The sequence below is a fragment of the Sminthopsis crassicaudata genome, chromosome 2 (genome assembly GCF_048593235.1).
Source record: "Sminthopsis crassicaudata isolate SCR6 chromosome 2, ASM4859323v1, whole genome shotgun sequence".
Taxonomy (NCBI): domain Eukaryota; kingdom Metazoa; phylum Chordata; class Mammalia; order Dasyuromorphia; family Dasyuridae; genus Sminthopsis; species Sminthopsis crassicaudata.
The window spans coordinates 75568365-75581873 of NC_133618.1; the positions used below are offsets into that span (position 1 = coordinate 75568365).

The window sequence follows — 13509 nt, forward strand, 5'->3', positions numbered from 1 at the left end:
ACTAAGTCTTTTGTTCTTTTTTTCTTTCTTTAGCCAATCCCCATCTGGAATACTCTCAAGGTCCTCCTAAATCTCTTCTTAGCTCTCTAGTTTATTATTGTCCTCCCTTTTCTGTGCTGCCCAGATACTGCTATAGAAGTAATCTGACCTAGCCAGAATGCAGACATCTTAATTCTTTACACTATGGCTTTTGACTTCCAACTGAAACTACTTCCATAGTTACTAATAATCTTTAAAAAATAGGTTTTTTATTTTTCAAAATACATGCAAAGATAGTTTTCAATTTTTACCTTTGCAAAACCTTGTAAGTTCATATTTTTCTCCCTACTTCCTCATTTCTCCCTTCCCCTAGACAGCAAGTAATTCAATATATATTAAACATGTGCAATCTTTCTACATATATTTCCACATTTATCCTGATCCACACTAATAATCTCTTAATCTGCACATCTAATGGTCTCATCCTCCTTGACCTCTCTTGAACAATTGGCCATCTTCTTTTATACTTTTTCTCTCTAGGTTTTTGTGATGCTACTATCTCCTGGTTTTCCTCCTAATTCTCAGTTTCCCTTGTTGGATCCTTAATAAAGTCATGCTCACTTATTATGGATGTCCTCCAAGGTTCTCTCTTGGACTTTATTCTGTTTTCCTTGTACTAACTCTAATGGATGCACTTATTGTCTCTATAATGATGATGCTCTTATTTGCTTATCTAGTCCTACTACTGACCTCCAGTCTCTTATTTTCAATTGCTTATTGGATGTCTCAGACATATTAAGCAACAAGTACAAGACTGAACCCATTATCTTTCCTTTCCTTCATCCAAATTCTTCTGTTTTCCTAACTTCCCTATTATTGTTAACTTCATTCCAGGCATTTGAGCTCTCAATCTAGGTGTCATCCCTGACTTCTCAATTTCTCCTCTCCTAGAGACAATCTGTTATTAAGGCCCTATCAATTCTTCTTTTTTCAGGCACTTGTCATTTAATGAATGAACTATTAAAATAGCCTATTGGTTGGCTTTCTTGCTTCAAATCTTGCTCACTGCAGTCCATCTTCATTCAGCTATCAAAGTGATTTCCTAAAGTATAGTTTGGATCACTCACTATTACAATAAACTATAATCGTTTCTTATTGCCTTGGAATCAAATATAAAATCTTTTATTTGGCTTTTAAAACACTTTATAATCTGGCCCCTTATTACTTTACTCCCCTCCAGGTACTCTGTGATTTACAATCCAATGAGTCTGACCTCCTTATTCTTCCTTGCACAAGACTCTCTTGTTACTACCTCTGAACATTTTCATTGGCTGTCCTACGTGCTTGGAAGGCTTGTACTCCTCACTCTTCTCTCCTTACTTCCTTGGCTTCTGGAAAGTCTCATCTCAAGTCCCACCTTTCTCATTCCCCCTTATATTAATATCTTCTTTCTGAGACTATCCCCAATTTATCTTGTGTTTGCATATTGTCTTCCACTATTAGGCTGTGAGCTGCTTGAGGGCAATGAATTTTGTAGGGGGGGTCTTTCTTTGTATCTTCCATTTTTAGCATCATATCTGGAACATAGTAGAAACTTCATAAATGCTTATTCTTTGACTTGGGATGTCCAATTTGAAATGTCTAAAAGATGGTTGGAGATATACAATTTGAGAGTCATCTGCCCAGACAAGATAATGAAACTCACAGAGGCTGATGAGATCATCAAGTGAGAAAGCATAATTAGAATAGGACAGAGCCTTGGGGTACAACCAAAGTTAGAGAGTGAATTTTTCAGCTCTCTCTCAATGGAAATGAGGTCAGCTCTATCTCAAAAATGGAAATGAGGTTAGTCTGCAGTGGCCTGTTCTCAATGAAGCTGTACTAATTCTTTGTTATCAGCATTTCCTTTTCTAGGTTTTCACTATCCCTTTATAGTATATTTTAGAACAGAGATTGGAAAACTATGGCCCCAGAGTCAAATCTGTTTTATTGCCTGATCTTTTGTGGCTAGTAAGCTAAAAATGGCTTTTGTAACTTTAAATGTAAAAACTATTCTTAGCTGGCTGGCTATACAAAAGCAAGTAGCAGGAAAGATTTATTGGTCCTCAAGCACTGGTTTGCCAATTACGAATTTTTATTCCTAGAATTTTGCCAAAAATCAAAAGTCAAGTTCACTGGTCTATAGTTTGCACATTCCTTTCTCTTCTGTCTTTTGATAACTGAAACATGGGCTCTTTTCCAGTCCTACAGCATTTGTGCCATTCATAATGACCTTTCAGAGATCACCAACAGTAGCTTAGTAATCATAATCATAATAAATCTTTATAGGAACTTGGAAATTAGGCAAAAATGAGAAAATATGTATATATGTATAAAACACTTTTCAAAACTTAAAACACTATAGAATTGTCATCTGTCATCATTATCATCATCAGTTATCTTGTTCTCATCTTTTCTCAGATAGAAGTGATCTGTGAAGGTAGATAAGACTGACTGCTTTTTGTAATTTAATTCAAAGTATTGGGATGGGAGATTAGGTTTTATAGATTTCCTGGAAACATTTTTGGGACAACTGTAAAAATAAACAAGAAAAAAGAAACGATATGTGTCTAATTTATTTAAACATGGCTTTAATTTGCAGAAGGGTTATCTTTAAAGAGCCCTGATTTAGAGATTAGCATAAATTATTTTTTCTTGAAAGTTTTCATTCTATGTAGTTTAGAGTTTATGAGTATTCAATATAGTGATAATCTTTTAAAAATATTCTTATATTTTCATGAATTAATATTGTGTTTTGGTGGTTGGGGGTAATAGTCCTATATGTATTTGTATAATAATACACACATTCCATTATAGTTATTTAGATGGAATATATTTTGAAGTTTGCATTTGTATTGTACAGATTGTTTTTTTAAGGATAGTAATATTCTAGTATATGATTCTTATCACCTTATGTATCTTTTTTTAAAGAATCTGGAAGATAAAAAAGTTTTGTAACCTGCTATAATTTGTTGTTTAGTTTCCATCAAAATACTATTTAATCCAGATTAATCTATTAATCTAAGCCCCAAAGATAACTATTGTATAATTTGTGATTGCAACAACTTGATCCTGAATCATTTTTACAAATGCCTTTGTATTTATATCATCATCACCATTATCACCATCATTGAGCTTTTTCATTGAGGTTTGATAGAAATAGTATTTGTATAAATTGCTATTTTATTATTCTTCTTTTTGCTTTAATGTTTTGCAGACTACTGTAAGCTCAACAAAATAACTATTTGTAGCTGAATGGAAATATTAGGATGGAAGATAATCTTCTGTAGGCTCATTGAAAACATCCTCAGCATAACTCTAGTAGGAGATGGGACAAGAGGGATGAGATGTACCTCATGCCTTTTACCATGATATTGATCACATCTACTAATCTCTATATTTTGAAAGTTTTTTATTCAAGATAGCTTAGAGTATTTCTTATTGCAATTATATAAGTATTTGTTATGGTAATGCCCATTAAAATATCCTAAAGTTTTTATGTTTGGATAATTATAGCTACTATTTGTTCTGTGATAATGATTATGATTCATTGGTTGAATTATTTAGGGTTTTTTGATGTCTGTGTTTGTGAGTCCATGAAAGACAGCTAGTTTCTGATACATAATTCTAGCTACCAAATTGTGTCCTGCTAGGCATTTGTAGGTAGTGAAATTTTTACAGTGAGAAGTGATGTGTTGCACAATTTCTATTCTTTCATTCCATAATCTACATTAGGCACTAAATCTGGAGTCCTTAAGAATAATGATTTTATAATTACTGTTGGCAATGACCTACTTCTGAATGACCATTTCCACAAAGAAATCCCCTTGACTCAGCCATTTGTTTAATATTTCTTTGTTGATATATTGGCTGAACTCATGCAAGTGGTATTCATAGATATTTTTATTGTTATTCATTTCATTATCCCCTTACTCCTTGAAGTTCAACCCATTATATGTTGGGGTTGGAGATGGAAAATATGTGATAAAACTGTTCCTTAAGAGTCAAAGAAATAGATTGGGCAACACAGAGGTACAATCTGGCTCTATTCTAAATTGTCATGATGCTTTGTTATCATTATAATTGTTATTATGGAGTCTTGTTAGAACTAGTGTCTTGAAATCATAAAGAGCAATTAGATGGTTTTTCTTCTTTTCATACCTCCCTGCTCCAACCTTTACTTATTTTGTAACTGTACTCAAATCTGTTCATCTTTCTGAGTCTTAGCTTCCTCATGAACAAAGTGGACATCATGATCATTCTATTGCCTATTCTCACAGTTTTGTAAAGAAATTGTTTTGTAAACTTTCAAACACTTTATAAATATTAAATATTATAATTACTAGTTTTTTTCTTCAAGGCATGGTTCCTACACCACCACTTTAGTGAGAATATCATACATGCACTTTGCTGATGGAAGTGATCCTTCTTCATATGATCTTATACCTTCTATATATCAAAGAACTATGGGTTTGAATCCTGGGTATGATTCTTACTATCTATAACTAGAAATATGCCATTGCTCCCCTTGGGAATCCTCCTCTGTCAATCAATGCCTTTGAATTAGATTTTGAATACCCTTTCTGACTTTAAATTTTATGGTCTTTTTATGTACATATCTTATTCTAATTCACCTTCTATGTCTCTGTGAATGTCTCATTTAGTCCATTATATCGTAAGCTTCATGAAAGCTGGGACATTACTTTATTTAATCTCTGTGCCTTAGTAAATGCAGATCACAGTACATAGTAAGTACTTAACACACATTTATTGGATGAATGAACATTAAGATAGCTCCATTAGGAAGTTTATATTTGATCTTATAGTCAGTTAGGGAGATATGGAGAATTTTTGAGCAGGGGAGTGATTGATCATTTTACTTTTCTTCTTTTGAATTTATGTAGTTTGAGTTTCACTTAATTACAATATACTTGTTGCTTATTAATATTTTTTATTTGGTGTGGGTTCCCCATAGAATGGATTACTGATCAATCACCATGCAGATCAATCTCTGAATAGCTTTTGTCAATGGCAGTCTGCTCTCATCGGGAAAAACAACAAGCGACATGATCATGCTATTTTACTAACAGGCCTGGATATCTGTTCCTGGAAGAACGAGCCATGTGACACCCTAGGTACAGTACCAAAAATGTCTCACATTTTCAAGGTTGATTAGAACTTTTTATTTTGTAACAACTAGTGGTTTATAGAAAAACAAAGGAAAACATCATGTACTAGGAGCCAAATGAGTTGGATTTAAGTATAGATGGTTCCCCTTTAGTAGAGATATGACTTTGAGCAAATTATTTTTCTTCAATACTGTTACCTCACCTATAAATTGGAAATAATAAATATTTGCCTTGGTTTTTTTTCACTGGATTATTGTGAAGAAAGTAATTAGGAAACCATAAAATGCCATGTCACTTATGGTGGCATAGTGGATAGAATGTTGAAGCTCAGTCAGAAAGACCTCAATGCTAATTCTGCCTCAGATACTTACTTGCTATTTGACGCTCTAACCTCTTAGCTTCGTCTGTGACAAGAAGAGAATAAAACACCTTCTTCACAGAATTTTTGGGATCAAAGGAGATAACATTTACAAAATACTTTGCAAACCATAAAGTGTTATATAGATGCTAGCTGTTATTATTATTAGTAATAGTAATAGGAAAGTTGCAGTAGTAGCAGCAGCAGTGAAGTCAGTAATAGGAATGATAATAGCAGCAATAAAAAAAGCAGCAGGAACAGCAGTGATAGTAGTAGCAGCAGTGATATAGTAGCAATGAAGGCAGCAGCAGCAGTGATAGTAGCAGTAGCAGTGAAAGCTGCAACAGTAGTGAAAGCAGCAGCCACAGTGATAGTAGCAGTAGCAGTGAAAGCAGCTGCAACAGTGATAGTAACAGTAGCAGTGAAAGCAGCAGCAGCAGTGATAGTAGCAGCAGCAGTGATAGTAGCAGTAGCAGTGATAGCAGTAGCAGTGAAAGCAGCAACAGTAGTGAAAGCAGCAGCAACAGTAATAGTAACAGTAGCAGTGAAAGCAGCAACAGTAGTGAAAGCAGCAGCAACAGTGATAGTAACAGTAGCAGTGAAAGCAGCAGCAGCAGTGATAGTAGCAGCAGCAATGATAGTAGCAGCAGCAGTGATAGTAGCAGTAGCAGTGGTAGTAGCAGTAGCAGTGAAAGCAGCAACAGTAGTGAAAGCAGCAGCAACAGTGATAGTAACAGTAGCAGTGAAAGCAGCAACAGTAGTGAAAGCAGCAGCAACAGCAGTAGTAAAGGCAACAGCAGCAGTGAAGATAACAGTAGCAATGATAATAGCAATGAAGGCAGCAGCAATGATAGTAGTAGCAGTGAAGGCAGCAGTAGCTGTGATAGTAGTAGCAGTGAGGGCAGCAGCAGCAGTGAAGGCAGCAACAAAAGCTGCAGCAGTAAAGCCAGCAGCAATAGTGATAGTAGCAGCAGCAGTTAAAGAAGCAACAGCACTGATAGTAGTAGCAATGAAGGCAGCAGCAGCAGTGATGGTAGTAACAGCTGCAGAAGCAACAGTAGTAGAAATAGCGTAGCAGTTGTATGACTGGGAAAGCCATTTCCTTTCAGGCTCATCTTCCTCATAAGAAAATGAAATAGTTGGAATAAATACATTCTAAACTGAAAAACAAATAAAATTAAGCTTCCATTGATTGTCAACAAATATTTATTAAGCATCTATTAGATTGTAAATCTTTTGGTTTACAAACTGCTATCCTCACAACAACCTTTGTTAGGTAGACAAATTTTTGAGATGAGATAATTGAAGCTCAGAACAAGCAATTTGCCCAACATGACAGTCTCAGAGCTGGGCCACACACACAGGTCTTATTACTACATTCTTATAACATTCTATCACCCCTGTTCTTTATTGTCCCTAGTGTTTTGTAGCTGCTAGAAGAATATAGAATTTAAACTTCAAAATGACCATCAAGATCATTTATTCCAGCCACTATCTTTTCCTGATGAGGAGCTGGGGGAGGGGTCTGATGTAGGGAGGTAGTGGTATAGAAAGTAAGTTTGTTAAGCTCAGAAAGGTATGTAAATAATAATAGCCTATAAAAACAACTGCTAATGTTTACATATAACTTACTGTGTGTCAGGTACTGTGCTAAGCACTTTACAATTATTATCTCAAATCTAAAATCATTGCTTACTTACTATATATAACGCATTATTTCCAACTACAGACTCAATGTCCATTAAACTCTGAGGCTTATTTAAAAAGAGCAGTTTTTCTAAATTCTAGTAACTCTAGTCTGAGCCCAGTTCTCTTGCACACAGTAAGTACTTAACACACATTTTATGAATTGCAAGATTTATCCCTCTTCCTTAAAGAGGAAACTGGCATTCAGACACATTGGCTACTTTGCTCAGGGTTATGAAGAGGTGTTCAATGCTCTTTTCACTGAACCAGAGTTTGACCATTGACGTAATAAAAAGAAGGGCAGTTTACTAGAAGAACTTGACTCAGCTGGCATCAAAATTCTTATGTAGCCACCAGTGCACTCCTGGGGAAGTTAGTTAAAAGCTGATTCACTTAATCTGTCAGTGATGAAAAAGGTAAATACTTTGACTTATAATAACAATGACTTGCCCGAAGTCACATAACTAATAAGTTCCTGAGGCTAGATTTGAACTCAGGAACATGAGTCTCCTTAACTCCAGGTCCAATATTCTGTCTTCAGTGATATTTAGCTAGCTGCCCATACCATTTTGGTATTCTGCAAATATTTCTTGATAATTATGTAACTACATCCTATCAATGTACTAGATATTTACAATTTTAAAAAAAGCTAATGTTGCTTCCTATTATAGATGCTCCCAAGGCATTTCTGGAATCAAGAGATTTGAATTTAAGTCCTGACTCAGATACTCTCTATGTCTTGCCAGGTCACTTCACTTTTTAAGCCTCAAGTGCTTCATCTGCAAAATGGAATGCTAACATTTTCATTACATAGCAGGCAGAGTTAAGAGGAAAGTTCAGTGTTAGCTCTAAAGTGCTACAAAAATATGAATTGTTATTGACTTAAAATACCTTGAGATCAGTTAAGATAATTATTATATAAAGTTAAAATAAGTTTATTCCCAATTGCTTTTCATTTCTAAAAGAGCAGGGATTTCTATGTATTGCCATTGGTTATAAAAGGAGGTTTATTTTTCTATCTATCAATCTATCAGTTACCTATGAACCTACCTAGCTTCTTATTTATATATCATATATGGTTTATCCATTCTCCATATGCCCATGTAGCTTTCTATTTATCAATTATCTGTCTATCTTTCTCATCTTCAGCCCTTGAGAAACTTAAAAACTGTTAGATAAGAGTGGTAGGATATGACATAAAGGACTTAAAGAGTTGGAGGTGACCAGAGGTGAGATCCATATAGCTTACTCTAGGAATATGAGAAGGGAGAAATTACTGCTAGTTGAAGAATCAGGGAAATCTTCATGGGAAAGGCAGCACTTGAGATGAATCTCAAAAGAAGGAATGAGAAGGATTTTGTTCCAAGTATGGGATATCCACAGGAGTAGGAAAAGGCAAGAATAATTCAGAATTCAGCTTGGAGTTCAGAGTATCTGAGATGGAGATATGTTAAATAAAATTAGATAAATAAGTTGGAATTGGATTGTAGAGGGCCTTAAATACTATACCAGATTGTTTGTACTTTATCCTAGTGGTAATAGGGAACCACTGAAGGTTTTAAAGCATGGATGTGACATGGAGAGATGTGTCTTAGAAAGACTATTTTTAATAGCCTTGTAAAGAATGAATTGGAGAGGGGAGATACTGAAGACAGACCATTTAGTGGGGCTGGTACAATAAATGCAGGTAAAAAGTTATGGAAGCCTAAAACAGGATAGTATTAGTGTAAAAAAGAAGGGAATGTCGGAGAGATTTTGTGGAGATAGAAATGACAGCAAAGACTTGGCAATTGATTAGATGTGGAGCATCATAAGGAAGACAAAAGATTCAAAAATGATTCTGGTTTATTGTCTGGATGACTGGAAGGATATTTACTTAAACAGAGATTATATAAGTTTGGAGCAGAGGCAAATTTTAGAGAAAAAATGAGTTCTGTGATGGATATGTTAAGTGAGAGAGACTAATGGGACATCCAAGTAGCAATGTACAGCAGATGGAAATGAGAGACTGGAACTCAGAAAAGAGATTGGATATGGAGAAATCCATTTGTTAGAATTTCGTTAGCAAATTTATTTGGAGCTAATTCTCCTATCTGGACATGTGATGTTTTCTTTGTATATATTATATGTTTATTTATATGTATGTATTTTATCCTTCCAATAGAATATAAGCTCTTTGAAAACTGGGTTGTTTTCATTTTTGGTTCTGTATCCCTAGTGCACAGCTGGCTTACAGTAAGTGTTTATTAAATGCTTGTTGGATTGAATCGAATCATCAACATCAAAGGCCCTATTTGAAACCTTTCCAGATAGTTAAGGCCTGCTAAAAGCATGTGTTCTAATGGCATGGCCCTCAACAATTAACTAAAGGAAACTCTTATTTGTTGTGAGGAAGCATCAGGCTACTTGAATGGAGTTTTATACTGTATGTTTCATACTGCATGAATTTGGAGTGATATCAGTTAAAGAAGAGATATCTAACATAGCTAACTCTACCCTGAATCCTTAGAGTGTAAGAAAAGAACTTATATTTAAATGATACATAGAAAATTGGAATAACATCTGGCTTTGGTGTTTCCTGTAGGTTTTGCTCCCATCAGTGGAATGTGCAGCAAGTATCGAAGTTGTACCATTAATGAAGACACAGGGCTTGGTCTGGCATTTACCATAGCTCATGAGTCAGGCCACAAGTAAGTGATGCTTTGAGTCATCATTCATTTGTTCATTCATTTAGTCAGCAAGCATTTAAGTATGTCCTATGTGCCGGGCTCTGTAGGTTTAATATGTTGGATATGCAGAAACAAAAATGAAGATCCTGCCTCTAAGGACTTATTTATGTATATTTATGTATATATATATATATATATATATATATATATATATATATATATATATATATATATATATATATATATATATATATATATATATATATATATATATATATATATAAAATTAAATTTAAAATAAGCATAAGGAAATGACTAGGGGAGGGCATTAGAAACTGGGAGAACATGAACAGGAACTGACACCTGAGCATTCTGTGAAGCAGAGGTTAGGGATGAGTGCATGGGAGCAGATGGTGTAGAGATAGGAATCAGATTTGGAATACTGTGTATGGGGAATAACAGACTGAAAAGTTTGTCTAAAGTATGGACTAAGTCAAGGAAACTAATGTGAAATGAGGCTGGAGCTAGTTTGTGGAGGGATTTAGAAACCAAAAAGGGGAAGGATGGAGGACATATTGCATTTTCTACTCAAGGTAAGAGGCAGCCACTGGAGTTTCTTGAGGAAAAGAGTGACATGGTCAGACCTGAGTTTTTCACAGTCATTATTAAGTATGAAGCATCTCTCAATGATCGCCTGGCATAGCTGAACATATTGCTTTGAAAACCATCAATAACAATAATAGTTCCGATTTCTAGGTGCTTTTAAAGATTTATAACTCCTTTTCCATATTTCTGCTAGAAGACATTTAGTCAAACACCCTTATTTTGTAGATGGGCAAACTGAGACCCAGAATGCTAAGTTATTTGAACAGGGTCACACAGATAGTAAGTGGCAGAGGCTGCATTTGAACCCAGGTCCTCTGGCTCCTAATTCAGTCCACTTTTTGTTATACCAATTTATCTGTTTACATGTTGTATCTCCCCCATAGAATGTAAACTTCTGAAGTTTAGGGACTTAAACATTGTCTTTACATCCCTTGCATCTAGTACTATACTTTGCATATAGTAGGAGTTTAAAAATACTTGTTGTATAGTGGGTTGGTTTAGTGTCATAGATAGAAAGACTCTAAAAGGTGAGCTTCCTGTCTATAAAAGTCAACATTTTGGAATTTAGATAGTTGTCAGGGATTCTTGCTCAGTTCAAGGTTGGACCTGAGGTTATGCTCTGGGGTCCCTTATGGCCTGAAATTTATGGGCATAATAATAAGTTATATTTGTTATCATTTTAAGGTTTTCAAAATATGATTGGAAATACTGTCATATGGAAGAGAGTTTAGAGTCATTTTGTCTGGCCCCAAAGGAAAAAAACAGGAACAATAGATGGAAGGTGCAAAGATATTTTAGACAAAATGTCAGGAAAAAAGCCCTTCCCAACAATTTTTTAAGAAACAAAATGGGAAGTCTTAAAATGTAGTGGATTATTCCCCACTGAAGGAATTTCTCAAACAGATACTGAATATCTGCTTCTTGACTTATAATGAAAATATATTTCAGCTAAAAGTTGTAATAGATAGCCACTGAAATATTTTCTGGCCTGAATTCTTCAATTCTATGGTTCCCAAAATAGTCGTTTGACAGAGGTAGCCTAAATATTATTTTGCCCATTTAACAGATGAGAAAATGGTACTCTTCTTAGGAGGCATTTTATAAATTCTTTTTGAGTAGAATTAAATTAAATTCAAAGGATTTGGCTGTGGCCACTGAATTGGAAGGTGTCAGAATTAGGATTTGAAACCTGGTCTCTTGAATTCAGATTCTGTGTTCTATTCAAAACATAAATCCAAGATCTCAAAGTTTTTGAATATTTTTAATGGTTCTTCTAATAATATCTTAAGAATTCCAGGTTTACATTTGGCTCATTCACTTATCATTTCTCATTTTCATAGAGAATGTGCATACAGTGACCATGGCAATAACACTGGAATGGATAATTGAATGTTGTTTTTTTGTTGTTGTTGTTGTTTTTCTTTTCTTTTCTTTTTTTTCTTTTTTTTTTTTTAAATCAAGAAATCTCCTTTCAAACTACTGGTTAGTTCCAGTCAACAGATTTTCTTCTTCAAGCACCTAAATGACAACCAATGGGTCCACATAAATTTGTGGATATCAACTGTCTCACAATAAAGATTATCTTAGGAATTAAGGAATTCTATCTATGGGAGGTCTTCTGGTAAAGACTAGATGACCACTTTTTAGGAATGTCAGAGAGAGGAGGTATGGTATTAGTAGAGAGGGCATTGGAGTCAGGAAGTTTGAATCCTGTTTCTGATGCTTACTCTGTGACCTTGGACAGATAACTTGGGCACATAACTCATGAGGTTGTTTTGAAGGCCAAATGATATAATGTTTGTAAAGTGCTTTGCAAATTGTAAAGCTGCATATGAATTTCCCTTACTATCATTCATGATTTAGATAGTTAAACCTCTTTTGAGGTCCCCTTTAATACTGTTAGAATTCTGATGAAAGAAAAATTATAGCTTGGATATCATGGATCCTTGGACATGTAAAATACATTTCCAGGTTTTGTTAGGGATTTTGTAAGAAGGGGGAAAGGTAGAATAGTTCTTCAACTTTTTCCACTTGAGATTCTTTTTCACCTGAGAAATTTTTACATGACTAGGTATACAAATTAAACATTTACTGATAGTTATAATTAAATATAACTTTGTGGACCCCCGCATTTATTTATGAGACCCTCTTTGGGGTTTCTAACCACAGATTAAAAAACAATGTATTGTAGTGGATAAGAGAGCTGGCCCTGGAGTCAGAGAAACCTGGGTTCTGTTACTATCTGGTATGTGCATGACTTTTATAACCCTAGGCAGGTTACCTAGGCAACTTAAGACTATCGATTGCAAAGAAAGTGCTGATCTGCATTGGTGCTCCTAGCCAGATGCAGTTCCAGAGATTGTTATTTATCCTTTGATCTCTAAGAGGACCATGTCATCAGGGAGGGGATGCCAGGACATGAAAGGGAATTGGATTTCAGTGAGGAAGGGCTGTGCAAGGTTAAACTTTCCCCTCAGAGCCATCTGGGTCCAGTGGCTAGATCTAGATCAGGACGACTAAAGATGGCCCTAGAGACCTTGGCTCATGTCTGAATGAAAATAAGATTCATAAACTGTTACAGTTGAAAGTGACCTTTGAACAGAAGAAGCGAGAGTTGGAATGGTCCTTAGAGACTATGGAGTTCAGTCCCATATTGTACCAAAGTAGAAACTGAGCTCCAGAGACTTTTAACAAGATTTTTAAAAAGCATCAGTTTAATTTCTAACAAAAAAAAATTTGGTTTTTTTTCATAAACCACAAATCCTACTTCCATGCTAAAATTTGCTTAGAGACCACAACACTGACATATCCCTCTGCAGGAAATCCAAATTGTGACCTTTCTCATACTCAGAAGAATATTTTGCATTTTTGTAGTCATTTATTCAGGGATCTCCCAGCACTCTCTAAATATGAGCTTTTTTGTCCATATATATCTGTGTACTCATCCTACCAAGGTAGAGAATTGTAGTATCCAGAGCTGGAAGGAGCCTTAGGGATTATCCAGTCCAGTCTTCTAATATTACAAACTGAAACATCGAGAAGA

General features: G+C 35.0%; 1 protein-coding gene across 1 annotated transcript in view; it reads left to right on the forward strand.

The window, feature by feature from the left end:
* ADAMTS18 (ADAM metallopeptidase with thrombospondin type 1 motif 18) overlaps positions 1-13509 on the forward strand; it is a 165699-nt gene that overhangs the window by 57232 nt on the left and 94958 nt on the right. The window contains exons 5-6 of the mRNA XM_074286587.1: positions 4994-5153; positions 9776-9881. Coding sequence (XP_074142688.1) covers positions 4994-5153; positions 9776-9881 — 266 coding nt within the window. The remainder of the gene's footprint in view (positions 1-4993; positions 5154-9775; positions 9882-13509) is intronic.